Source organism: Chaetodon auriga, chromosome 5, assembly GCF_051107435.1.
Source record: "Chaetodon auriga isolate fChaAug3 chromosome 5, fChaAug3.hap1, whole genome shotgun sequence".
In the NCBI taxonomy this organism is placed as follows: domain Eukaryota; kingdom Metazoa; phylum Chordata; class Actinopteri; order Chaetodontiformes; family Chaetodontidae; genus Chaetodon; species Chaetodon auriga.
In genome coordinates, this window is record NC_135078.1 from 15427853 (window position 1) to 15455828 (window position 27976).

At 40.1% G+C, this 27976-nt stretch overlaps 7 protein-coding genes across 9 annotated transcripts; 4 read left to right on the forward strand and 3 right to left on the reverse strand.

Annotated features, from left to right (window-relative positions):
• The first annotated feature begins 852 nt into the window (after positions 1-852).
• On the forward strand, positions 853-4549 carry enkd1 (enkurin domain containing 1). Of its 2 annotated transcripts, XM_076731074.1 has the most exons (9): positions 1072-1150; positions 1407-1567; positions 2166-2250; positions 2363-2587; positions 2765-2937; positions 3024-3176; positions 3360-3502; positions 3674-3810; positions 3922-4549. In XM_076731074.1, the coding sequence occupies exons 3-9, from the start codon at positions 2166-2168 to the stop codon at positions 4080-4082; spliced, it is 1077 nt and encodes a 358-aa protein (XP_076587189.1). In that variant the 5' UTR covers positions 1072-1150; positions 1407-1567; the 3' UTR covers positions 4083-4549. The 2 variants fall into 2 exon arrangements, with proteins under 2 accessions (XP_076587188.1, XP_076587189.1); XM_076731073.1 differs by lacking the exon at positions 1407-1567 and having other exon boundaries at positions 853-1150.
• Positions 4550-4597: 48 nt separating this feature from the next.
• Positions 4598-9869, forward strand: polb (polymerase (DNA directed), beta). The gene is made up of 14 exons (XM_076731710.1): positions 4598-4847; positions 5172-5229; positions 5721-5787; positions 6485-6559; positions 6669-6727; positions 7239-7288; positions 7454-7505; positions 7615-7669; positions 7762-7834; positions 7928-7998; positions 8088-8174; positions 8317-8384; positions 8657-8796; positions 8937-9869. Exons 1-14 carry the CDS (start codon positions 4787-4789, stop codon positions 9029-9031), a joined length of 1011 nt encoding a protein of 336 aa, XP_076587825.1. The 5' UTR covers positions 4598-4786; the 3' UTR covers positions 9032-9869.
• Positions 9870-10679: 810 nt separating this feature from the next.
• On the forward strand, positions 10680-13181 carry dynll1 (dynein, light chain, LC8-type 1). The gene is made up of 3 exons (XM_076730887.1): positions 10680-10785; positions 11567-11705; positions 12790-13181. Exons 2-3 carry the CDS (start codon positions 11574-11576, stop codon positions 12925-12927), a joined length of 270 nt encoding a protein of 89 aa, XP_076587002.1. The 5' UTR covers positions 10680-10785; positions 11567-11573; the 3' UTR covers positions 12928-13181.
• A 607-nt stretch (positions 13182-13788) lies between these two features.
• Positions 13789-18112, reverse strand: rpl6 (ribosomal protein L6). The gene is made up of 6 exons (XM_076730886.1): positions 16966-18112; positions 16777-16875; positions 16405-16548; positions 14422-14470; positions 14090-14274; positions 13789-13969 (listed from the first exon to the last, which is right to left on the reverse strand). The coding sequence occupies exons 1-6, from the start codon at positions 17110-17112 to the stop codon at positions 13817-13819; spliced, it is 777 nt and encodes a 258-aa protein (XP_076587001.1). The 5' UTR covers positions 17113-18112; the 3' UTR covers positions 13789-13816.
• A 291-nt stretch (positions 18113-18403) lies between these two features.
• acaa2 (acetyl-CoA acyltransferase 2) lies at positions 18404-24071 on the reverse strand. The gene is made up of 10 exons (XM_076730739.1): positions 23929-24071; positions 22526-22692; positions 22241-22369; positions 21557-21673; positions 21271-21418; positions 20935-21110; positions 20511-20640; positions 20305-20375; positions 19443-19597; positions 18404-19363 (listed from the first exon to the last, which is right to left on the reverse strand). The coding sequence occupies exons 1-10, from the start codon at positions 23942-23944 to the stop codon at positions 19282-19284; spliced, it is 1191 nt and encodes a 396-aa protein (XP_076586854.1). The 5' UTR covers positions 23945-24071; the 3' UTR covers positions 18404-19281.
• mrpl40 (mitochondrial ribosomal protein L40) lies at positions 22802-26462 on the forward strand. 2 transcript variants are annotated; one of them, XM_076730742.1, is made up of 5 exons: positions 22802-22893; positions 24610-24693; positions 25263-25418; positions 25739-25820; positions 25937-26298. In XM_076730742.1, the coding sequence occupies exons 1-5, from the start codon at positions 22841-22843 to the stop codon at positions 26165-26167; spliced, it is 606 nt and encodes a 201-aa protein (XP_076586857.1). In that variant the 5' UTR covers positions 22802-22840; the 3' UTR covers positions 26168-26298. The 2 variants fall into 2 exon arrangements, with proteins under 2 accessions (XP_076586857.1, XP_076586856.1); XM_076730741.1 differs by lacking the exon at positions 22802-22893 and adding an exon at positions 24309-24492 and having other exon boundaries at positions 25937-26462.
• Positions 26424-27937, reverse strand: c5h22orf39 (chromosome 5 C22orf39 homolog). The gene is made up of 3 exons (XM_076730743.1): positions 27878-27937; positions 27298-27465; positions 26424-27138 (listed from the first exon to the last, which is right to left on the reverse strand). The coding sequence occupies exons 1-3, from the start codon at positions 27905-27907 to the stop codon at positions 27007-27009; spliced, it is 330 nt and encodes a 109-aa protein (XP_076586858.1). The 5' UTR covers positions 27908-27937; the 3' UTR covers positions 26424-27006.
• Positions 27938-27976: the final 39 nt, after the last annotated feature.

Genomic DNA, 27976 nt, shown 5'->3' on the forward strand with positions numbered 1-27976 from the left:
TTCTGAAAAAGGATTATAGTTTTATTGCTTATTTCTTATTTTATATAAACCTCTGTTTAAAAAAGGGATATTATATCTAATACTGTGATGCATTCTTCACATCAACATCAAATTGTCCCTAAAACACACTATGTTTACATTTGCCTCAGACATTGGTTCCCAACCTGGGGGTCTCAACCCCCACTAGGGGTCACCAAAGATCCACAAGGGGTTTAGATACGTATTAAACTAAATGTCACAGGATAAGGGCATAAATAAAACAATGAATTTGTCAAAATAAAAACAAATTAAGTAACTCTTATTTTTAGAATTAAAAAAACGTTCCTAAAATATGAGGAAAATTAATCTCTGATGCAATATCCACAGCAAATAGTCTGCTCAAAGTTCATCCAAATAGCTTGCTTTACACAAACTTCCTGCAGTTGTTGTGTTCACTATTTGAGTGAATTGTACAGTTTGTCAGTTGCTTGTTATCAGTGATATCAATGTAATACGAAATATCCATGAAATATGTCAGGACTCGTCAGTTTACTCACTGATGGGAAAGGGAAAAAGGTTAAAGAAAAAGGTTAGGAATCACTTGTTGAAGACAAAGTAAAAATTTGGTCATTTAAATTGAGTTGATGGACTGTAGTAATAGGGACAATATTCTTATAATGCAATCACTTCAATGCTATCGCTTTACTATACACGTATATCATTATGGATGCTGCCAGTGTGACATAACAGTGCGAGCCAGGATCTTGAAAATGCTGCATCGTTTTGGTGTAGTAAGACTCTAACACCGCTCGGGGGCAATGACCTCTAACTAATATCGCTGATAAAAAGGGTCTTTTTATCCCGGAAATCACGTGTCAGGCTGACCTTAATCTCAGACTGCGTACACTGTAATTTCACAGCATGCTCTAGCAATCAAAAACTTATAATTTAATTAGGAGTAGACTAAGGCCATAGTTTGAGTTTGGGTGTGGTACTCGTAGTCTACTGAATAAACAGGGGGTCTGTAATGAACCTGAAAGGCAATACTCAGGGACTACAAAGACAAATCCAACGGGATTACAACAGAAATGCACCTGCTAGATCTGAAGCCTGCTCCACAGGCAGAAGAAAGCAGGGAAACCTGCATAACAAGACGAACTGCCACTTAAAGGTGAGTTGTATGTGAGGCATATGCATTCTTATTAATATTATTATCATCGCATTATTATTGTTATTGTTATTAATTGGTAGTCTCCAAACAAATGCGGCATAATTTTAACGGCACAAATTGCGAAATAGTCGACAGTAATACAATATTTGTAGGCTGTTGTTAGTAGCCCACCGCTGTATCTGTGTCTTATTTCTGATAAACACCCAAAGGCGTTTCAGTGAAATGGTTTGGATACATTTGTCTGATACTCTGGCAGGAGTAAGACTGTTTCGGGTGGCTTGTCCATTCTGTCGGGTCTGGTTCTGTGTGCGGCTGCACCGTTGCCATGGTGAAGGCTACTAAAACAAGTGTTGATACCTCGGCGTCATCAGTGCGCGTGAACAAAATCTTCAACTGATTGACAAGAAGACGTCAAAGGTAGACTAATTAACTTGGTTAGTTTAGGCAACTTAACCGGTTGCAGTTGCTAGAAATATTTTTCGTTAAACGCATATTTGTGTTTAGTATCTGCGCAGGAAGTCGTCGACAGATCCTGTGTTGATTGTCAGCCAGCTAACTTTACACCGAAGTAATTAATTATGGCCATCGTCACACACCGTAAGGTTATGATAACGAGCAATGTCACGCCGATGAACAGGGATATTCACAGCTGTATTCTCAAGAATAAGCAATCGATTCAATCACTCATTTTATCCAAATGTTTTAGCGACACTGTGCATCTGACGACTGATCAAAATATAAAGTCAAAGCAACGACACATCTTCATAGCCCGGGTCCGTCTGTGTGATTTGGTTTAAACGCCTCACTTACTGATATTTTGCTAGAAAAAACATTAAAATGCAGTTATTACACCACTTCCAGGCCTTAGGAAATCACTGTTTAATTACTATCTTGCTTATCATGACGTAACACGAAAACAATCGTCACCTTGTCATTGTTGTACCTCTTTCTATTTGACTTGATTATATTTCGTCGGCGAAGCTGTAACTTCATACTGTTGCTTTTGTTTTTGAAGATGTGTGAAGGACCTTCATCGATATCTGGGCCAATCCCTCCAGATCCTTCTCTGTTCCCTCAGTACTACAGGCGACCTGCTTCAGGTTAGATGCAGCCACAGGCCTCTCCTATATATATATTCTCTCTCTCTCTCTCTCTCTCTCTCTCTCTCTCTCTCTCTCTCTCTCCGTGTTGAGTTTTTCTTTCTTTCTTCAGCTCGTGGTCGTTTAGAGGGAAACCATGATGGGACATTGGCCCTGCTCTCAGGACCAGTCGCTCCAGATCCTGTGTTGTACCCTGGCTGCTACAGTGCTCGTACCCCAACACAGCGTCCCCGCATTGGCCCCAACGCTACCCATATTCTGGAGCGAGGACAGAGAGGGGTAGTGGGGGAGCTGCTCAAACTAGATGGTGTCTCTGTCATTCCTGTTCCCAAACAGAGTAAGTGCAATTGATTTATCAGCAATGTAAATTTGTGATGTGCAAAAAAGAGCAGCTCTGTTGTCAGGATGTTGTCAGTGTTCTTCTTATTTCTCATTTTGACTCTGATTTAGCACATTCACCAAGTATGCAAATGAAACAGTAATTTAGACAACTTTTGCAAAACTTTACCCTTAGAACAGCGGGTATATGACTTTGGTAAAGAGAATGTGCGACGGCTCAGGGAGATCCAGAGACGCTGCAAAGAGCAAGAGGCTGAGAGAGCACAGTCTCGTCCGGTTCCAGTCAAAGCTCTATGGACCTCCTCCAAATACCAGAATGTCCCATCCAGAGTGATGATGCAGCTACAAGTAAGGAGTGTGTCTATGAATGATGAAAATCCTTGAGTTCTGAATATTTCCCCCGGATCACTTTTAATCCCGTCTTTTTCACGCAGGTTTCAAGTCCAACTGCTAAACCACAGTGTCAAAACTTTCTGAAGGCTCACTCCAGTGATGGGCCTGCCCCACTAAGACCACACTCCAAAAACTCCCCTCAAGCTTTGCAAGGCCTGTCCACCTGCAACTCTACGCAGGACGAGAACTTGCAAGTGAGAATTGCCAATAAATGTTTACTTATTGATACACACACAATATGAGGTTTAGTTTTTTGATATTGCTGTGTTTTTTCTGCCAAGAGCATTGCACCTCTGGTATATTTATTAAAGACTAACATGTATATGTATTTTGCTCCTTTTTGTTTTAATTCCATATATTGTTATATGTGGATACAGTTACAGGTGAAAGGCCAGGCAATAGACTTCATTAAACATAATGCCCGGGCTGCAGGAAAAACTGTGCCGCGTCGCTCCCAGTCACTGACAAACCTCAGTGATAAGCCCGTCCCCAGTGCAGTCAAGGGAAAGGTGCCCCAGTAGTGAGTACTCTTATGCCTATCTTACCTTCTTACTTTGCAATCAAATCATAATCAACTCAAGTAGCCAGTTGGATGAAAACGTGCAATTCATCACAGATGGATTTTGACATTCTTTGACACTATTTTACTGCATTTGTGTTCTCCTTTTCACTGATGCTTAAAACCACTCAGTCTTGAGGACAGGAAGAAGCAGTGGCATAAAGAGGAGGAGGAGAGGAGGAGAAATGCCCCTGATCCTACAGCCCCAGCTGGTCACACCCTGATGCCTGAGAATAAGAGACAGGAGACTCTGAAGTCTCTCAAAGAGAGTATGTCACTCTGTGTCTTTCCCCTTACATTAATGATGGCAACATTACCTTTTAAAGTACAACATGTATAGTGAATATTTGATTTTTTTTTTTTTTTTTTTTTTTCCTTAGCTCATCGCTCCTTGGTGACTGAGCTGCTGTCGCTGCCTCTCAAAGCTGACAGTCTGAGTGTTCGCTCACGTCGTGCTCATCTTGATTGTAGGCTCTCTGAAATCGAGGAGGCCATTAAAATTTTCTCCAGGGACAAAGTTTATATGAAAATAGATTCTTAACACCGGAGGAGGATGAGGAGGAGAGAGAGAAGCTTTATTGAAATTCACTTTCATGTTTGTATTTGAATTATGTAACATAACACTGAACTTTGTAAAATAGATCATTATTTTAATGTTGCGAGTATTTTGCTCTTGTAAATTTAAATTTTTGTATTATAAACTGAATATTACATCACATCAACCATTGAGATTACTAATAATCAGTTACTTAAGGAACGATAAACATGCTATTGAATGTATGCAGTTTTCTATGAAATGAACAGATGTACTGTAAACTTCAGAGTGAAAACTCTTAACTCTGTCAGTATGCTGAGATGTGATTTGTTCTGTTGTTGTCTAAATCCACTCTTGGTTTGCAATAATGAATATTTTTGTGAAGTCATGATGTATTTGTTATATTTTTAACCACTTGGATATTAAAAAGTCCAATGTAGTACTTTGCATAGTATAAATGTTGCTGATCAGCGTTAAAGAAGTCGTTTCATGTTTGATTTTTAAATGAACGCTATGATGTCATCAACGTGGGTCTCCTGACGTATTACGCACGCACCACCCCCTCTGCGTCTTTGAGTCATTGTTCAGGTTGAGCTAGCTAATGTGCTAGTTTGGGCTAGTCACCATTATTAAGAGGTTTTAACTTTTCATGCGTGCATGTAAGACCGTCAGTATTTCACAGGAACATTTGAGTGTTTGTCAGATCAACAATGAGCAAGAGGAAAGCGCCGCAGGAATCCCTAAATGAGGGAATAACAGACTTTCTTGTCGGTACGTGTGGTGGGACGGTTGAGCCTAGCTAACAGAAGCTAGTGTCATAGCTGGGTTGTTTTCAATTAAAAATAGCTTAAAAATAAGTTTACATGATCAGTAGACATTCGTAAATATTATGATAAATGCTACTGTCTTTCTCGCGTTCGTCATTTGCTTTGCTTGGCACTAAAATGTGAGTTTCTCGGCTCTGACGCTTAAGCGTTGTCACTGCATGTCATTTAAATGCCTTCGGCTGAGTCGGCATTTTCCTGGAATAGTAGCAATAAATTACAGAGGTATTTGGTGATTATTAAACCATGAAATGTCCTGTTTGTGTTCCAGAGCTGGCCAATTATGAGAAAAACGTCAACAGGGCAATACACAAGTACAACGCTTACAGGTAAGCATCTGAAGCCTCAGCAGAGAGGTGTGCTTTGTTGAAAGATGACGGTTTCTTTATCGTTCGGACAACAACGTGTGATGACAAATGTAATGCTATGGAAACAGCGAATGTAGGATGCAAAGAGAACATGCACTCAGCTGTCGGTCTCTCATGCTCAGTTAGCTGAAACTAATGCAGATCATGAACTCATGAAGACCGAAAATCACTGTGTTGAAGCTGAAGGCTTTTTCCAATTATTTAGTCTGCCCTCATTGATAGGAATGGGGTGGACATCAACACCTCTCTGTATCAAGCACTACAAAACTACATCCTCCAAAATGACCATACAGTTGAAATAGCTATGCAATAATAATTTGTGTGTGTGTGTGTGTGTGTGTGTGTGTGTATAAAAATAAGGTGTGTGTCTGTATGAGATGTATTTATTTTATAATATATTTATGCTTTTTTTGTATGTCTTTTACAAATCATTTTGCTTCTTCCCTGTCTAGGAAAGCAGCATCTACCATCTCCAAGTACCCTAACAAAATCAAAAGCGGCGAAGAAGCCAAAAAACTGGTACGTGCACTGAATTTGGTTTTAAGGTCTACAGTTCTCACCTTAATAAAAGACACATTAGTGAATTGTGGATAGACTGTGTAAATATCTGAAAATTTGACCTGGTGACAATGACTACACTACAAACTGAGACACAGCAATGCAGTGTGACCAGTCCTGCAACAAACCCCACCTTTTTGGAAGTGAAAATGGTTAATAGTTTTAGTTAAGACACCCAGATACGGTGGTCAGTATTGCTCAGTGTGTTCTGTATACAGTTTTGATATCATGGGTACCATGTCACTCTTGTGCTTGTGGCTTGCATGTCCTTGTACACAGAGATATCATCAGACTACTCGTGGAAAATTGCTTTCTTAAGAAAGCAACTGGTGTAACTGATGATCATGAACATCATAGATAGAAGCAGAGTCCATATAATCCATTCATGTTTTCATGTTTTTTTTTCTTGGTGACTTCTCACAGAGAACAGATTCTCTACAGGCATATTTTGATATCTTTCTCTGTATTGAACTTGACAGGGACAAATGACTAGGCCTGTACTGCTTTCATTAATTGACTTCCAATGTGCTTATGTTGGAGTGGTTGTGTGATGCCCTCTGCTGTAGCCTGAAAATGTTTGTCAACAGCTACTTGGCACATCTTATGTAACTGCTGCACATTGCACTATTCACCACCCTCATGTTTCACATTTCAACAGGATGGTGTTGGAGCTAAAATAGCAGAAAAGATTGATGAGTTCCTACAAACGGGCAAACTGCGGAAACTGGAAAAGGTGAGTCTTCGGGTGTGAGAAGACATGATTGATGCCACACTGTTTGTGTGGTTAATAATGGCTTAATTTTAACGCATTACATAGACTGATATGCTGCTTTTGTATTTAGATTCGAAATGATGACACCAGCTCTTCCATCAATTTCCTCACCAGAGTTACTGGAATTGGGTATGTCTTAAGTGTTAATAATCCAAAATGGAAAATCATTTAATGTTTGTTGACGTTTACACTGAAAAGCATTATGACTACTTAAAGGTCCAGTGTGTAAGGTTTAGGGGCATGCATTGGCAGACTATGGCAGAAATTGAATGTAATATTCATACTTGTGTTTTCATTTGTGTATAATCACCTGAAAATAAGAGTCTTTGTTGTTTTGTTACCTTAGAATGAGCTCTTTATATCTACAGAGGTAGCAGGTCAAACAAAACCAAACACTGGCACCAGATGACGCTTTTCATGTTTTTAGTGGCCAACATAGCAGAGGGTGTGGTGAGGGGTATTTAGTTGGTTCTAACCTGCAGCCTCATCTCTACTAAATCCTACACACTGGACCTTTAAAATGCACCAGGTCACTAATTCAGTGACCACTCGAGAGGGAGGCAGGAAGATTTATTTGTTCATGTAGGTTTATTGTATGCTCTACATGTAATAAACTGCATCTCCTGGATCCTGACTTTAGCCCTGCTGCCGCCAGGAAGTTTTTTGAAGAAGGGGTGAAGACGTTAGAAGGTTTGTTCAGCAGTTGACTCCCATTACAATTGTTCACATGTTTGTTTAATGTCATTCATCCTCCGTGTGACGTGCAGTATGTTGTATGCTCAATAAAAGTTGTATATGGTGTCTTTGGTATTGCTTCAAATCAGCACTGTTCTTTATTGTTTGCTGTATCTTTAGATTTGAAAAAGATTGAGCACAAGCTAAACCATCATCAGCAGATTGGGCTCAGGTAAGTGGCTGAAGCCTCTTACAATGTTTTTTCTAAATGTGTCTGAATATCGTAGAGTTTTCCTCTTGATACAAGAGCTGTGTTTAATGAATTATTTTGCTGCCATCAGGTACTTTGAGGAATTTGAGAAAAGGATTCCACGAACTGAAATGGAAACGATGGAGGTGATGATGCAATTTATGTTTTTCATTTATCTTCAGCTTAGTTTTATGTTTTCTTACACAGCGTGTGCTCTTACACTGTGTTCTTTGTTTAGACTCTTATCCTTGGAGAGTTGAAGAAGATCAATCCAGATTATATTGGAACAATCTGTGGAAGCTACAGGAGAGGTAAAACTTTCCCCTCAAGTTTATTCCAGTCACTGTTCAGTTAATGATATGAGTTTGACCTCTGGCAATCATGACCATGTTCATAATTACCAGGTGCTGCATCGAGCGGTGATATTGATATTTTGCTGACCCACCCAAACTACACCTCTGAGACCGAGAAGCAGGTAAGACTCTTCCCCCCTGTAACTCAATTACTGTATGCTGTTGGAAATGCAGTGTGTTGTCATTTTGTTCGTTTTGTCTTCTTTTCCAGCCCAAGCTCCTTCATGCAGTGGTGGACCATTTGGAGTCCATTGGCTTTGTGACTGACACTCTCTCCAAAGGAGACACCAAGTTCATGGTGAGGCCTGTGCTTATTTTCTCCTGTGTGCTCAGCTGTGTGTGTTTTATGCTCTGACTTGTAACATAGTTAGTACAAGAAGTACACCCAACCCATGAGACGCATGACTGTGGTGAAGATGTGCCGGGTCTTGTTTTTCTAGGGAGTCTGCCAGCTGCAGCAGAATGATGACGATGAGGAAGAATACCTTCACAGGCGTATTGATATCAGGTGCCTTACTTAATGTTGCTCTCAACATTTACAGTTAAGCTTTTAACACATACTAATCCACAACAGGATACTAGATGATTCTTTGTCTCAACATTTGTTTCTTGATGGTATCAAATTTTTGATCTTCAAATTAAAACATCCCCTCTACCAATGATAATACCAAACAGGCCTACTTATGTACACTTGGATGTACCGCAAGAAAACTAAAGAGGCAACCTTTAGTTTTTATTCGTTAATTCTTCTAATCAATCGTTTCCCCATTCCCCACCAAGGTTAATTCCCAAAGACCAGTACTACTGTGGAGTTCTGTATTTCACTGGAAGTGATATCTTCAATAAAAACATGAGAGCTCATGCTCTGGAGAAGGGCTTCACACTTAATGAGTACACCATTCGACCAGTTGGAGTCACCGGTGAGTCTCAGGCAAATAAGACATATGAACTTGCTGAACTGTGTTCCAGTCCTGTGTGACTTCTGCCATCAGTCGGTAACCAGTGACTCTCACTTTCAGCTTTTAATATGAACTATTTTTGTTCTTTGGATCTGCTTTAGGTGTGGCAGGGGAGCCTCTGTTTGTAGATAGTGAGAGAGACATCTTTGAATACATCCACTACAAATACAGAGAGCCAAAGGACCGCAGCGAGTGAAGCAAAGGCATCATGTGCATCATTACATCTGTACTTGAAGCTCCAGCTTTCCTGAAAACAAGATGATCAGATGCATGTGTACAAACGTGTGTGTTAGTGTGTCACTCTTTTATATACCAGGCAACTATGTTTTTGAAAAGAAAAAACTGTGAAAGTCATTTTTAAAATTTGTTTTGAACATTTTTTCCTCTCATAAGTTGAAATCATCCCCCTTTTTTTTTTTTAACCTAAGGTTTAATTCTACATGGTCATCCATCTTTGGGAAGGCCTTTGGGCTCAGTTTTTATGCATGTTTGTAAATCATGCTCAACACTTATTTATTTTACCACACCTGTATATATGTTACACATGCAGACAACACAGCAGTATCACTACTATATCATAGTAGTTTTTTTAATGATTCACCATGGAAAGGTGGTGTTTTTAAACCTTCAGGCAAACAAATGAATCGGAAAAAATACAACAGTGCTTGAGATTAGAGATGAATGAGAATATATATTTTCCCCAGTGTTACACTGACTGACTGGGATGTGTTTTATGTGGCGTGTGTGAAGATGATTACATGTGTTAGGTCAGGACATTACCGTGTCTTCAGTGCTTTTCATGGGGGCACTTTGAAAGCAGCAGATAAAAGTAGTAAAGTTTATGAGGTAACATAAATACAATATTTTGGTGACTCATATTTGAATATGTAACACAGACATGAGTATTAGCATTAGGACTTTAGTATGTGGATGTTTGCAAATACTTAAGGGGAAAAAAACATGGGGAGAAAGAGAGATGTGTGGGTTTAACAGCCAACTGTTAACTTTGAGCATGTATGACAAATAAATGGGTAAAAAAAAAAAAAAAAAGGTGTCAGCTTTTATTTTCATTTTCAACGTTATGTATAAAGTCATGTGAAACATGAAAGCTTGTTTATTTTAGTCATACAGACAATCCCTCATAACATGGGATGAGTATGTAGGATGGGTAAGAAACGTGTTTTTATCTCGTTATGGCAAGAAACTTCCTAGATAACATCTGGTGAGGTACGTAATGCTGTGGATATTGTTAACCAAAGAATACACGTTTTGTTGTTGGTATTTTTACAGGATCATCTTGAGCATCGCGTTTGACCTGAAACGTTTGCATTTAAAATGTCGTGAAATGGGACAATGTCTCCATTATCAGCATGTATTTCATTACAGTCGACAACAATGCCCCTCAAGTTATGAACAACAACATCCAAACATACATTTTTAATTTCTCATTGGCAAGCTACAGCGTCTGTAATTACACGTGTTGTTGTTGACGCCATAACAAACAAACAACGTTTCTTCCTAAACGACTTTATTATAACATTAAGTTAAAACATTATATTTTTACGAGAAATGCTTCTTGTAATAATATTATTTAATGTTTCTTTCATATTCTTTGACCTTATTGCCAATTTTGTAAATTGTTAAATCGTTAAATCCTGCCACGACGCTATCTCCAGTCAAGTTATTTACTAAGGTTACCTCAGCAACGAGCCTGTCGCAAAGCATGATGGTTTGAAATAAAATGCAAGAAGAAAAACCGGGAAGAGAGGCCTGAATGGGCCAATGACAGCACCCAAATCATTAATATCAGCCAATGGGAAGATGTCAAGGCAGCAGTCTCTTACCGCTACACACCCACATTACTTTTGTGTCAACCACTTCGCGGGAGTTGTCACTACAGGAGCGGTCGTCGTTTTAAAGCTAGATAAGCACTATACAGGAGACTAGAAGGTAAATGTAAGATTTTTGCATGCAGTAAATAATGGGACGGTTAATGTGTTGTTTTTGAAGTATTATGAAATGGTAACATCTGTGTTTACTGTTAGACGGTGTTTTTTTTTTCTTTTTTTTTTTTTCATTTTGCAGGATGAATGAGTAGCTAGTTATCGCGCTTTAACGTCAGCTAATCAACAACTCATCACCGCTGAATATGCATGTGGCGAACGGTGCTTAGTAAACCCTTCCCTCTATGATACCTTACTTCAGATAATGTAAAGTCCTATTTTATGCAAAACGTTATTTTATGAGAACGGGGTGTTTATTTTGGTATTCTGCACGTTGAGGCAGACGGGCTGTTTTTTCCGCTACTTTCTAGCGTTAGTTAGTAGCAGAAATATGCTGTCATTTAGCAGCCTCATATTTCATACGATTCTTGATGAAACCTCGGGTAAATTTGAGACTATTATCTCAAATGTCTTGCGTATCCATAGAAACTACGCAGAGCGCGCATCCAGCGGGCTTGCTGCTGATGGAAGTTGTTATGCAACACTTGTAGAAATGGCTAATTCAGATATTATGTGTCAGTTATTATGTAATGACAGCGTCGTCACTAACTAACCGATTCTTTTTCTTTACTGGCCGACAACATCCTCTACGCTCCTCTGACAGTACCGTTTAAGTCGATCGACCGTTGGGGATGTTGGGATGCTCAGGCTCTCGAGTCGATCGCGTTTCGTGTGCGCCAATGCGCCCGTGAAGATGATCAATCCTCCGCTGTGTTTTGGTTTCCCAGGGCAACCATGTCTGAAAGGAAGGCAGTGATCAAAAACGCCGACATGTCGGAGGACATGCAGCAGGACGCCGTGGAGTGTGCCACACAGGCCCTGGACAAGTATAACATCGAGAAAGACATCGCTGCATTCATCAAAAAGGTAAATCCATTGCTGACGCATCAAACATCATCTGTTCAGTCCAGTTCTCACAGTGAGGCTTTAACCAGTTGATCTGTGAGGAGCCTCACATTTCTGTTCAGTTGACAGCTTTTGCAGTGATGCGACTGCAACTAATAAAACTATTTGGCACTCACCGGCCAACCATCCTGTGCATCATTTATTGACACACCCAGCCTGGTATTTGCAATTGTTTCCCCTTTTCCTGAGGAAACCTGCTCCTCTTGGACTGACTGCCCTGCAGAGGCCAGATGCCCACATTTTTGTCTCCCCAGTGGCATTCCTCCTCAGTGAAGGGAGGAGCAAACCATGATGTAGCATTGGCAAAGAAACTGAAAAACTTGAGTATAGCTGTTCACTGTCTTTGAAGCTCTCCCAAGTTTTAGTGATTGTACAAGTTTACTGGGGGTGTTTTTACAGCCTGGTGATGTTGACAGAATTGTTTGTTTTATAAATGAGATAAACGAAAGGGAAAAAAATGTATATATATAAAAATGGGCAAAGGCACTCATTGTTAATTTCCCTTCAGTTTAACAAAACTAATTGGTTTTGGCCATGTGGCCGTTAAGTCCGCCATAGACAACACTTTAGAATATCATGGTGAACAAAATCCCAGACTTAAGTTTTGTCACCATAAATCATCCAACTCAAGCTTTGGGTGTGTGCTCCTCTAAAGTGTGTGTAGCTCTCAGAGCCTGACGACACTTTAGTCATGTATTTTGACTCAGTAACATCATTATTGAGAATTGCAGTAATATTAGTCTTAGCCTGGAAAAGTGATACTTGTACATTCGGAGTAAAATCATTAGTTTTAGATCTATTCATCTTTTCCAGCTACACTGATCTCATGACAACATATTTGGTTCACTTGTTACGTGTGATGTCCATGCCTTTAAAACCATAAATGACAAAGGTGGTTTGTCACTTGGTTTTACTCTTCAACACAGATGACACTACATGCTTCATTAAGCAATGTATTCTTCTAAGGAGACGTCCTTTATTCGCAACTCCAACCATCGTTGTCCACAAATGTTTGAATAACACACTGTGTCTTTGTCCCACACAGGAGTTTGACAAGAAATATAACCCAACCTGGCACTGCATCGTTGGAAGAAACTTTGGCAGTTACGTGACTCATGAGACCAAGCATTTCATTTACTTCTACTTGGGTCAGGTGGCCATTCTGCTGTTCAAGTCGGGCTGAGGGAATGCGTTTTCTCAACATCAGCTGACCTTACATACAGTACTGACTGACTCAACAAAGGCACTATCATTCCTTGGCAAGGGGCCACTGCCTTTTTCTGTGCTGCTTTCTACTTTGTTGTTTTTGAGGATTTAAAAAACAAAAACAAAAAAAAACGTGGCCATGTTAAAGAGATGAAACACTTGTATTTATTTTTGTCTTGTTACTTTAGACATGTCATTTTTTATTAAAGCATAGCTTTTAAGCTGTCTGGGTCCAATGTCTGGTGTGGTTATTTCATTGCACTGCTTCATTATATGCAAACTAAATTATTTATAATCTCATATGACCAAATTCTCAAAATGTTGGAGATGTATGGATGATTGTCGTACTGACATGTATATTTATATTTGTATAGTCTATTTGTTAACTTGACAAATGCGATGAAACCATAAAGTTCCCATATGCATATTTGATATTTCTTAGCAATCACATCTGGAAGGTAGTCAGGTATAAAAAAACTCAAGCACATCAAGGGACAGCATCTCAAGATTTTGGGGTCAATAGGTTCAATTTGATGAGTCCCTGCATTTCGCAGACAGCTCCTTTTTCCAGGGGAGTTTTAACTTTGAGTGTTACTTTGCCTTTTTTTATGTTTGTGTAGTTAGTTACCAGGTAGAGTTTCAGCATAAGACTCCATAAAACCTGATAATGGAAAATTCACAAATAAATCAAGCTGAATGTACCCTTTGAGCTATGGAAATACATTTTATTCTATGTCGCAGAGATGGCTGCAAGTCCATGACTCGTCTGTCGAGGAAACATCCAAGCTTTATACACACACGCACAATATCAGCACAAATGAGGCAAGGGAGGGCTAAAGATGGTGGTACTCTTTATTACAACACATTTAGAAAACCAGCTTGTGTGGGTAGACACCATTAGACAAGCAGAAGGAAGAACGCAGGTACCCTTTCATCTGAGGCATTTTCTTGATGAGGGGCAGGAGCTGAGCATCCACCGCTTTCTGGTCCTCCTTCCTCTGCTCTGTCAGCTGGTACTTCTGCAAATGGGTTTGAGAAGAAAACCAGTGAGCCGGGTGTCATAAACCTGGGTGTCCAAGTTCCACTGAAGTGATCAAAATGTGTGCGGTAATATATAGACAATATTCAAGTTGGTTCACCTCTTTTTCTGTGTCAAAGATTTCTCCCTCCTGGTGACGGGGCCTCCTCAGCTTCTTCTTCTTGAAGTAGGCATCGTTCAGAGTTTTGGGGATCTTCATGCCAGAGATGTCAATTTTGGTGTTGGTGGCAATGACAAATTTCTGGTGAGCTCGGCGCAGGGGGACTCTGTTCAAGGCAAGAGGGCCTAAAAGTATTCAAACAAGAAAATGCAAATGTTAGAAAAGCTGTATGAAGATGCCCAACATCTTGTTCACAGTGCTACTACTTTTAAATCTGCTGATTATACTGTTATGTGCAGAAACGTTGAGTGATCAAAATCAGCCATCCTTACCAGTGACAAGCAGGAGACCACTTGAGAGCTGCTTCAGGAACACCACACGCTAAAAAACAAAGCCAAGTATTGTTAGCATACAGCTACTATATCAGAGAGTTCTGCAAATAAGGCTAGAATTACTGCATCAACCACTACATCTAATATTTAGTGCCAACTTGAACACACAAGAAGGACAGAAGAATATCTATCCAACTCAAGCCATGAGCTCAGTCCTGTAAGACTAAACATATTCGCTCATATTCATCACGTTTGGATAAGACAAATCTATAGCTGCAATCCAGTTTCATGCCAAGCTATTTAGACAGGGAAAATGAATCTACGTGACACACTTTAAAAAAATATATATATATCAAGAGGGCTATCTGCCTGTCACTTTCATAGCTGAAACATTATTTAGGTCAGCCACGGCTCGAAGTGTGTGTGGGCACACTTGCATGCTTCCATAACTTGCCCATGTAGCGTTTGAGAGTGGGAGGGAGGGACAATGTCTGTTGTGCTAAGGGTGTGATTACAGTGATTATTCTCATGCAGAGTGAGGATGTGCCACAGATTTTCATTTAGTTATTTTTTGTAGGGCCAATATCTGTTGATACTATGTGTTGTATGACTGTAAAACTGGTGATGGACAACAGCACTGTGATTATGTTGCCAATTTAAGACTGTTTCTATCTAGGACAGCTGAGGAAAGATGATAAGTCCACCATGATTACAATCAGTAAAACACTCCCAGTGTCAGTGCATAAAAAATGTACAGTTTTACACAACAGACTATGACAACAGTCACACAACAGACTATTTTGAACGGTTCAGGTGGAGTTTCCTTTAGCAAAGTTCCACATATTCTGTATTAGATTCCTCTAACTGCATTATTGGCGTTAAAACAGGTTCAATTTCAAATATAAATTGTAAAGTGGTTAATGTGGTGTATTCTGAATTAAACTGCCACAACTGACTTAACTGTTGATGAAAACAATGGTTTAGATGCTCAACATTTGGTTTTATTTACAGGCGCCATCATCATGTAATGATTTTGTAGTCCCCAAAAGTAATATCTTTAACAATCATAAAGGTAATCATTTTGACTTGCAGGTTGTGTATATTTTATACATACAAGTAAAAATTTTAATTTCTATTTTGTAATTGTGCACTATTTTTCAAAACTGATCACTTCTGTAGCAAACATTCAATGTAAAACCATTGAACAACTATTTGCAGATCACATTTTTGTTGTTGTGAAAAGCCTACATTAAAGACGTGTTAATCAACTGAACAAATGCAGATTCATACCCTGAGTTATAACCTTTTGATTCTGTTTACATCTGGACCATAGATTGTGTCTTTACAGATTATATCAATACTTGCACTCAAGGCTGCAATGGTATTCCTGTTTCACAGTTTGGAAATTGATGGTAATCACACCAGGCCCATTTAGTTATCTTTTGAATTATTGAATACTGTATTAGTGTCATCTAAAATTATTTAAAGTGTATATGAAGTTTCGTGTTTGTCAGGACATTATTTTGTGAAATATGTTTGTTCAACCCCCCCCCAAAAAACCTTTCTGTTCTTCCACCTAATGTGTTACAACTGTATAATAATAATATTGTTTGAGGTTATCAAGCCATGAAAATCTCATATCACAGCAATCCTATATGAGATGATTTATGAAAATCTGCATCAGCCAAACAAGTTTTGTACAATATACAACGGTTAGAGATTATCCCGTTTTAGTCCTAGAAGTAAACAGACTGCTGCCTTTAAAACCCCACAGTGGACACTCTTAACATTATGTCTACATTCTGGAAACCATTTCATGCCTGCACCGTCATACAAGGGGTATTACATATTCCACCATTAAGTCTTCCAACACAATTGCAGGATTGTGCTACCTCTGTCACACACCATTTTTCAGGCTGTGCTGTGTATGACTCATTTCTGCTAATCCATCCATTATCAAGACGTGTTAGAAATGGTCCTCACCTTTCCACGGTGGCGACCAGTGAGCAGAATGAGGACAGTTCCTGGGGTGATGGAGGCACGCAGCTTCCTCTTGTGCTGGCTGAAGGGTTTCTTTCCATGGCTCCTCAGTTTACGAGGAACATCCTCTGTGGGATAGTAGCGGGGCTATGATAGGAGTGCACAAGAACGCATGTTAATATTTTAATTATGTAAATATCTGGTGGAAGACAGACTTACAAACACAAATGCGATCCTTCCCAATTGAAAGCAAAGAGCACTTGTCTAAACTGATTTTAACAGCGGTTTATCAATTTTGAATCGTATTTCTCTGCAACCATAATGACATTCACAGTTCCAACGAAGGGAAAAAACAAGGATTTATACATTACTCACCATCTTGCGCAGTTTGACAACGCGAGTGCCTCCGTTCTTGTCTCCTCCAACAGTCTTGACAACTGTGGCCTTGGGTCTCTCCTTTATCTTTTTCTCAATCTGTAACAAGAACAAAACAAGACACGATCAACAAATGTGATTCACCTTTGGCTTATGTTATCATTCATTCTGTCGGGTGTCTGGCCTCACCTTGGTCTCAGTGGTCTTGGCCTTCCTCTTGTACATGGCCCTGCGGGCATACATAGCGGAACGGGAGTAGCGGCCGATACCCCGGGCCAGAACCGGGTTCCGGCTCCCATGCTTCTTCTTGGCAGACTTCTTGTCTCCCTCTGCCATCTGACACAGAGTAAGTAAAGTAAAACAGATATTAGCACACAGACTGCAGATAATGCAGGATGACCACTGATCCACCTGATAAAAATCTTTGCTGAGGTCCTGAAAGCATTAACGAATGCAAACTGACACAGATTTCCACACTCATATCCCTGTAGTATTTCACATTACTTCGAGCTTTCGGTCTGTCAGACCATTAGGTCCGTTGGACCCAAAGCTCAAAATACTGCAAAAACACTGCCTAGAGCTAAGTGCGTGGAAAACTCTTATCATCTATATCATCAATATACATACTGCTGTTTTTAGTAATCTTAAGACAACATTGCAGCCTTGGTTGGGCAGTTCATTGTATATTATTCCATAGCACTACGGTTCAGGTACCACCTTTCACTTAGCAATCCAGTCAAATAAAGTGTTTCTAATCTAAAAAACACAATGTATTGGTAAACAGTTGAAATCACCACTACCATATCACACAATGCATTAGTAAAACACAAAAAAATCTCACAATCATTATAAAATCTCAATGAGCTTGGTTGAGTGCTAACACTGCACCCATCGTTAATGCAGAAGAGGCATGACAAGTAACATTAGCTAGCAGTTAGCAACATGGTACAGACGAGTCCTTCAAGTGGCTAGCCAGACACTTACATTCTCAAAATGACAGTTTAATGTTTAAAATAAACTTAATGTGATAGCGGAATATTACGGGTAAACACAACGGACGACTACCGACAGACAACACGTTTCTATTAGCCAGCTAGCTAACGTTACAAACAGCACGAAGGCTAGTCGCCGGCCTTGGACTGCCGATACACCAAAGTGTTCATTATTACAGAATCATGACGGATAAATCATGGTAATAACGATGTCTGATGCATCGTCTAGATATACGGATTCGTCTCCTAACGTTTGAGGACTGTATTTTTTATTCTGTAACACAGATGAAGACAGATTTTATTCCTACAGAAACACGAAAGCAAGGTTTCCTTACCTTTGCTATGAAAAAAAGACCGACATCCGGGGATGTGACGTATATAAGGACGCTGTATGATGACGTTGACGTAATTGCGTCGACTTTCAAGGCATGATGGTTCATGTAGTCTTAAATATTTCTCCTTTATTTTCACTATTAATTTACAAATAAAATCAACACTGCAACTGTTTTTTATTTTTATTTTAACTGACGAATTTATTCCTCTAAATATATATTTTTGTTTTATACACTCTTATAAGCTTCATGTTCTTGAAGGGAAATATCAAATTCATTTATAAAGATCAACAAACAATTTTTAAAAACAAATTTTATTAATTGAAAGCCAATTGTTAAAAAAATTCCTTCAACAGCAGAGCATAAAATGTGTTTTCTGGAAGATATTGCGAAACACATTTGATATGTTCTCATCTATTTTTATACCATCCCTGCTAAAAGTAACACATTAATAGCAGACTTTTGTTCTGTCTTGTTCAACAGGTTACTGTTATTCACATTAAGGGGCTCAAATGTTCAGTATCAAAAATCACCCATTCAGCCATGGCTGATTGTTATTAGTTTTTTGAGCATAGCATAGTCAATCACTGCTCATGAAAACAAAAACAGATCACTTTTTGCTTTTTTTTTTTTTTTTTGAAAATTGTATTTATTGAGATTCTTTGACACACAAATACAAAATCAGTTTTTGCTAGAGCCAAAATGCTAGGTGTAATGTATTGTCACACAGTACTGATCCCTGATAATGGAGTGATAGGCAAACTTCAGAGTTGATTACTATAACCTAACACAAGCTGTACATGAATTAATAATATGAGACGTGTTAATGTTATCAAGGACCTAAAACGTATTTGAGGCACATACGTAGACAGTATTTTGCACCCTGGTACAAGCACAGAAACATGAGTTAGCTCTTTGTCCTCATGGGGCTTCAGAGGAAACACTGGGCTGATTAGACATATTTTAATAAATGAACTGAAAGAAGTAACAAAAATTTTTGTGTTCCGAGGAAAAACTGAGCAGCAGTGCCTCATGTTAAGAGAACATTTTCTGTGTTATATGTATCAGTTTTTTTTTTATCTCTCTCTTGCATGTGTCTACTGTATTTCATGTTATGCAAATGGCCAGTGGTGCAAGACATTCTCCTGGGGACATTCCTCTGATATTGGCAGCTTCTTCAATCAGCAATTTTCAAGAATGATGGCGATGCCCTGACCACCACCAATGCAGGCAGAGCCAACAGCGTACTTGCCTCCTCGTCGCCTGTTGAAGAAAACAAAGCTCGTCATTCAAGGCTACTGAATGTGCAGACATCTCTTGATATGTTGTACATATAGCCTACCTGAGCTCATGAACCAGGTGGGCAGTGATGCGTGTACCAGAAGCACCAAGAGGATGTCCGATAGCAATAGCTCCACCGTTGACGTTGCTTTTCTCTGGATCAAGACCAAGAGCCTTAGCGACAGCCAGGTACTGAGGTGCAAAAGCCTCGTTCACCTGCGCAAAGAAAATCGTATCAATGACACACCAGAGGAATAACTACATGAATAATTCAAAACATAAATGAAATAAAACGAAAAGTAACTAAGCACTGTATTTAAGTACAATTCTGAGATACCGTACTTGTTTCCATTTTAAGCTACTTTATACTCCTAGTCCTGCATATGAAATACAGCACATATATTTTTGGCTTGTGACCCCTTAGACAAAAGCAGTGTTTTGTTAGGGTGCCTGGTCACATTTCTGATGTCTGAGTTGTGATTTAAATAATTGTTTGAGGCCCCAAAAAAGTAAAATTATCCAATATTTCACAAAAAACAGCAAATACTTGAGAAAAGTAAAAGAAAAATCGTACTTTGTCTATTTGAAATTTTTTCATCATTGCAAGACCCCTCAGATTTGCCTTATGACCCTTTAGAGGGGCCCAAGCCCTAGGCTGCAAAACAATGGACTAAATTTCCAAACTGTGTGCAAAGTATTTAAAACTAGCTCCACCTTAAATGATCCCTACACACTCACACATCAGTATTAACAATCTAATAATGTAATATATGACATATTAATATATAACATATTGGTCAACAGGGGATGTTTTTACACAGAGCAAATACTTTTACATTTGATGATTATACTTCTGTACTTCAATGTAAGTAAACGTTCATTCACTCATGAATCAGACATTGTTTTTTCCGCTAGAAACAAACCTCCACAAGATCCATGTCCTTCAAAGTCAGACCTGCTTTTTTAAGAGCTTCTGTGATTGCTGGAACAGGACCTGGAGTGATTTAAGGAAGCCAGAAATTCTTACTGTATCAAGTCATGTGAGATACTACCACAGTGTATTTAGTCAGTCACTCATTTTAATTCAAAAGGGGTTAAATTACATCTCCATAACAGTGGTGTCACTCACCAATGCCCATAATGCTCGGGTCACAGCCGGACACGTGATAGGCCACAATTCTGGCCAGTGGAGTGAGCTTGTGTCCCTTCACCGCCTCCTCGCTTGCAATCACCACAGCAGCTGCACCATCAGATACACCCTGGAGATCAAGAAGACAGTGGTACATTTCGTAATACAGGTAACAACATCTGAATTTATATTAAAATACATTTTGGTGCAATCCACTCAAACTGCGGAACTGCCACAAGTCAACACTCCTTTAACAACCAAACTAGCGTCTCACATTACAGCGACAGAACATTTTGAAAACACTAAAACATTCTTACTGGTTGAAGTAAAACAGACCTCTTGTTTAACATTGACTGGGATGATAAAAAATTAACTGAGCACCTCAGGTCCTGAGGAGGAGTCAGCAGCTCAGGCGTGAACTCACCGAGGCATTGGCAGCAGTAACAGTCCCTCCCTTCTTGAAGACAGGAGCCAGCTTGGCCATCTGTTCCTGAGTGGTCTGTGGACGGGGGTGTTCGTCCTGAGCCATGGACACCTTGCCTTTCCGAGCTTTCACATCAATGGGAGCAATTTCTGCTGTGTAGTGACCAGCCTCATGAGCTGTAAAAGGACAGAAGTTAGGATTTGTATACTAAGAATGAGTTTGTCTTGAGCAGCAAAGTTCACTTCTTAACTTTAACATATTTCAGAGTTACTATGTGTAAGGTGAGCAGACCATGAACACATTTTAAAGGGATGAAAAAAATGAAACTCGTCTCACCCGCCTTCCACCTTTGTTGCGTCTGGTACGCGTAGTTGTCACACTCTTCTCGTGTGATCTGGTATTTCTCTGCCAGGTTTTCTGCTGTGATGCCCATTGGGGTTTTGACGTGCAGGTCGGTCAGTCCCGCCCACAAGGTGTCCTCTAGCTGCCAAGCAGACGCGGAAAAGTTTTATCTTTGAGTCAAAAGCGTCTTGGGTTTCATAACAAGCTCTTCACAGCCATCACGTGGCTTCGAGTACATTAAGGGTTTAGAAAGAAAAGAGAAAATCCTCCTGATGCCAACCTTCAGATCGAATCCAAACTTTGTACCAAATCGGATGTTGCGAACGGCGTACGGGGCCTGGCTCATGCTCTCTGAGCCTCCAGCCAGGACCACCTCTGACTCTCTAAGGCAAATCTCCTACAAACACACAAGGTAACACGTTTCTGGTTAGGAGCAACAAGACTAAAATTAAGGCACATTATGTTCTACTGATAAATGTAAAGTATTGTAAGTAATGTGTGGGCCATGCTCTCTGCCACATATCTCCAGTCTTTTACACATGTACACTGAGTGGGCACTTTATCAGGTACACTTGTAGCATCTAAAGCATTTCAATGCAACAGCTCTAACATCTTAATCATAACATAAGCTTTTTTTGATGAAGCTCATAATCTTCAGTTTTTGTTGATGTTGTCAGAGATGTGGAAATTCAGCTTCATGTTCATCACTGAGGTCATAGAATGTACTGCAGTCCAGTACAATAAAACCACTAATTATGACCTCAATGCAAAGACCCATAAATACATTAACACCTCTATGACAGGCATAGGCATCATAGAAAGACTTTATGGCAGAACAAGTTGTGCTGGATTTCATTAGATTGTACAGGGCTATCTAATAAAGTGGCCACAGAGTGTGCAATCCTATGGTTTATTTACATTTGTATCTCTGCCTGAATGTTTTTGCCCTTGTTGGAGAGCTTACTTGAGCACCATTGATGATGGACTGGAAACCAGATCCACACAGTCTGTTCACAGTTAGAGCAGGAACTGGGATGGGAACGCCACACCTCAGGCCCACATGACGAGCAATGTAGGGTGCATCAGCTGAGCTCTGAAAGTAGGGAGGGAGATAAAGAGAAATGAAAAGGTGAGGAACAAACCAGGGACACCAATCGGCACATAAATAAGCATGTTAACATCTGTGTTTCCATGTGACGGTAGTTGCGATCTGTTAAATGTGGCTGTCGATCTGTTGGATTTTATGTACCTGCATGACATTTCCCATGATGACACTGTTTACAAGTTCTGGTGCGACGCCCCCTGCAGCGAGGGCGGCTTTGGCTGCATGCTCAGCCAGGTCTGTTGCACTGTGATCCTTCAGCACGCCGCCATAGGTACCAAACGGAGTGCGCTTGGCAGCTACAATAAATACACCTGCACAGAAACAGAGCATTTTAGTACAGCGACAAGGGCATCAAGCCAGCCACCACTGAGCCACAGCCAGATCACAGCATCAGGAGGTGCTGCGTGGTACATAGGGTCGACGAACGCAGCCAGTGCACAGTGATGGGGAAGATTCAGTATGAAAGGGGAGACTAACATCAGATGGATCAAACTGCACCAGAGGGACAAGAGGTAGAGTATACATCTCTTTCTCAGTAGTATTTATCTAACCAAGTCACTATTGGTACACAGCCAAAGATACGTTCTTATCTTGAAATACTGTGGCGATGTACCTCCGAGGTTCTTATCAGACATGGGACTGTTTACTAACCCCGGTACATCTCAGGACGTGCAGGACGCCATGACCTGTCACTGAGCTCTCAGTTTGGATGTGATGCAGCTCATTGTAACTCAGGTGACTTGTCCTGAGCAGTGTGTTTGGTGTTGTGTAACATGACCTGTATTTTAGACTCTACTCTGTATGAGGAAAGGTCACTAAAGTGGGCCAAAAACTAAATGCACAGAATAAGACAAGAGTGAAAAATATTTGTGAAGGGATAATCAGCAGTGGAAACTTAGCAGATTTTCACAAGTGACTGTACTTAAGTTTTGAGGTACTTGTATTTTACCTTAGTTTTTTCCCATTTCATGCTACTTTACCGTAGTACTATGATAAAAGTCAGAGGGTAATAATGTACTTTCGCTGCATTACAGTTACCTGAGATCTGTTGTTACGATATGACATTCAAAACGTACAATCAGACTTGATATAATTTCATTATATTGTAAATACAGGACTTTGAGTATTTGAATGATGTGGTTTTATTACTTTTACTAAGTAAAGGAATGTGGGTCCTTTCTCCACTGTTGGAAATAATTAAGTAAGATTATAATTATATCAAACAAGCACAGTGTGCACTTCTGTGGATGGACAGAAAGGGAGCTGCAGTCGATCAACACCTGTTAGTGTTCAGCACCTCTTTTTGTCACCTTTCACCTAATTTGCAGGAACATTATGATCAGAAAACGTTTTACATCTCTGCTGACTTTCATATTTACAAATGGTCGACTTTACAGTGATGACATTCACTTTAGGTCATTGATGATGCTGCAACAGAAAAAAAAGCATCTCTAACATTTACAGTGTTTAGAGAAGCACAGCCACAGTCAACCCGTATGCACGACAGCTTTGTTGGCTTCCTGATGAACTGAGAAGTGTTTCCTTACCTCTAAGAAGCGCCATGATGCCGATTCAACAAACCACCACTGTCAGGATTAAACCTTTCCACCGATATCTTCGTCTGCCTCCCTGAACCAGTGCGTGGTGAATATAAAAACCTGGCACAACTGCGACCTTTCCCCTAAATAATGCGACCGTAACTTTCCACCCGTCGAGGATGATTCAACAAAAATCTTACATAGAGATTCAAAGTAAGACATTATTGAATCTTTAAAAAAATCAAAAATATCTCACAACATTTTAACTCTTGATTATATCTTTGAACTACTCTATATTTAACTGTTAACTTAATTTTCTGCGCAAACATAATGCTCGAAAGTGCGATCGTGAAATTGTGAGCGACACTGTTAGTTACGTCATCTTCCCGCGCCACTTCTGTCTGTCACTCAGGCAAGGGGACGAACTAAGCAACGAGATATGTGCGTGTGAGCATTTCTGTTATTGTGAGCCTGAGTATGAGTTTAAAGTGAAACAACACACCGTGGAAACATGTCCTTGGCCTTATCGCGCTGTCTCTGCAGGGCTTTGTCCCGACAGACCGCTCCCTCAAGGTGAGTGTTGACGGTACGATGTGGGCTCTCTGGTGGTAACAAGACGCTAGCTAACTGGAGCTAACATAGCAAGGTTATTCACGACCAGTATTCTGTCTACTGTGTGCTGTTTTGTAGCTTCCTTTTCGGGGAACATCACCATGCTGTACAGAGTCCTTGGTTTTCACCAGTGATGACACTGAAGACGTCTGCTCCATTGAGGTATGATCAAGGCTGGATTATAAATCAACTGCCCCTGTGGACCCAGGACCCCAGGGGCTTCAAAAGGAGCAAACATATGTCATTTACGATTTGGCGATCACTGTGTTTACTGCATTTAATGGGACCTTGGAAGTGGCAGAGTACTCTTTCACAATGCACAAAGGGCTGGGGCTGGGGGCTGGAGGGTCACTAGGAGCCCAACAATGATGCTATGATGGTTTTTAGTCCAGATTGTACAGCTGAAGGCATTTCTTAATCCTTAGCAGGAAAAAGATCTAAAAGCTGGAGTAGGTGATGCTGATAAAGTTACAGGTGTGTGTCCAACCTTGCTTGAGACACAATTTAGTTTAAGATCAACTCAGAAAAGTCATCTTAGAGAACACAGTAATGTAATTTTACTGTCATGTCTAGCTAGAACGATATGGATATGATGGCATTTGTTGTTCAATTTAAGATCATTGTGGCAACTAGAGCCCTATATTACAGTATTGACTTTGTCACAGCTTCACTGTTTCAGAATATATCTTGTGGTTGAGTATGTTCACATAGAGCTGTGCTTTGTGTTTAAGCGCGGAGCCCAAAAAGAAGAAGAAAGTGGACCCAAAAAGGGAACAGGTGATGAGAGACAGGCTGAGAAAAAAGCTGAAAAGGCTGGAGAAGGTTCCACCTGAGTTTATCCCAATAGATGATTTCAGCACTTCAGGGAATTTGCTGGATGAAACAAGGTACTGTATCTGAATCATTCTTCATTCAGTTTTACATTTGTATTGATCACTTCAGGGATGGATTGGCCATAAACTGTACGACAACTCATGCTGAACAAAAGGTCTTTATTAGCTGTTCCAAAAAGTAATGGTTTTAGGCATGACAGACATTAAAGCTAATACTAACTCAATGTTAAAATCTCACAATTAATATTTCGTGTTTCCTTTTATGTATCAGTTGTGGTTTTCTTTGACTTACTGTACCTTTGTTCTGTCCTTTGCAATTGTGGTGCTCGCTGACTTGGAAGTGCTGTAAATTGCTGTTTTTTCTTCTGACAAAGGGAACGCTCTGCACCAAGGCTGTCATTTGAAGAAAGTGAGCGTCGAGCCCTGCTGCTGAAGGAGTGGGCTCGATACAAACAGGTCACCACTTACCCATCACTCCTCCATCACTTAAGCTTTTAGAGAAAATGTTGCGTCTGACCCCTGTGCTCTTAGTGGGCTATATTTGATGAGCCCATCTGTCTTTGTTCTTGCAGAAGCAGCACATGGCTGAAATGGAGGCTGTTGAACATGCCCTAGAAGCACAGAGGGAGGCACTGGAGGAGCTCAAGTTGGAGTCTGAGGAACTGTACCATGCCGCGCTGAAGCCAGACCCCCTTCTGCTTCCCTTCACTTATGAAGGTCCCACCTACACACCACCACAGACCACATATTATGCTCCTGATGGGAAATACAACGACATCACTAAAGTTTACACACAGTCATGAACCAGGAACAGCTGTGGGTCCAGCCTGTGTGTCTTGTCATGTATTTAGTGTCCCGTTGTTTGTTAGTGGTTCAATAAGCCAAGATGCAGCCTTTCAACTGCCTGCATGTGCACATGTGAAGGACACTTTGCATGTATGAACCACCTGAGTTGTTCAATTTCTGTATCAAATGCAACAACATTCATGGAAATTATTAAGAGAATCTTTTTTTTCCACATTCACACCTCTGTATACAAAATAACAGAAGAAAACAAAATAAAAATGTACATTTTTTTATTTAGACAACTTGTTTTGAATTCAATTTGTGTTATATAAGAGTAAAGCAACAATTACATAAGGCATGAAACAGCACAACTCTACTCTGGGTTGAAACTGTAGAGCTCAATTCTGTCATTAATGCATTGATATTAATATACATATATAATCATCACATAGTATTTACCATGGCTTCAAAACAGCACATTTACAGAGACTGAAGACAATTCATGCCATTCAAACTCATTAACAGTGAGTCTGTGAGTGCAGTCAGCCTCAGTGCTTCAGTGTCAAGCTTTGGAGAAATGATTATCAGCAAAAAAAACAACACCGCCTTTGCAGAGATCACGTTGAACACACGCTGTCATCCTCATTATTGACCACTAGATGCTGCTACCACTGTCACAGCATTCACATCTGTTTTCATAAAGCAGCTCATGGAACACAACTTGAGATGATAATGAATGACGACCAATCTGTCCAGCATGTGGCTCTAAACAACTTTGTCAAGTCCATGAAGCGACAAGAATCTGCACTTCACTTTGTTTTGGCCACCACGGGAACAGCAGGTTAATAGTGACAGTTCAGGAGTCCTGAGGTTTTTCCTGGTTCAAGGGCATGTGCCAGTCTTTTGGAGGATCTTGCCTCAGTTTCCACACTGGAGTGAACTTCCTCTGCTCTGCCACTCTGTTCCTCTCACTCGTCCGCAAGGCTTCCTGCAAATCAATATCCACAGTATAAATTCATTGATTTCATTTCCATGACGAGTTTTTTTCAAGTGTTTATATGTATTCTATAGGACATTCAGACACACTGGGCAAGGTCAGTCAGATCACATATTTCGGCCTTAAAACACTGACATCTGGCAGCTGTACCTTGGCCTGAGGGTCTCTGTGTTTCTCCCACTCTTTGCAGTTATAGTAGTCCAATTTCCACTGCTCGCAGGATGGGGAGGTGCCGTGAGAGTAATAATGGTGGAAATTATTCCACAAGCTTTTGCAATGCTTGAATTCACTCCAATAGACATCACAGGGCCGGGGTGTCTACAAACAAAGGCAGGAATCAGCACAGAGCCAACTTGTACAGCTTGATGCTTTACAGATGAACGGCCGCGTGCACAGCGGCTGTTCTGGCGTTATAACGATCTACTTTTACATCGTTTTCAAGTTTGGGTGATTTCATTTGACTGATTAGCAATGCTAGATTTCAAAGCAAATCCTCAGTTAGATAAATGACTGAGGGTCTCTGTTAAAGCCTCCTGGTCTATCTGACATTGCTTTGCTAGCTAAGGTTAACGTTACTTCGGCAATTTAGCATCGATAGCTAATCACATTGCTGACTATTTTATTAAGGTTTGGTACTCCTTAAAAGCACTATCAAGACCAAAGCAGATAAAAGGAAATCAGGACATTTAGCCAAGAACGTATTTCACAATGTATTTTAGGGATAAATTACCCTCCAACGTCTCTCTTCAGACTGCTCCATGGCTAACTGCTCTACCTTGAGCAGGGACAATACTTCCGGTTCAATTTCATTTCAGAATAAAAGCGCTAA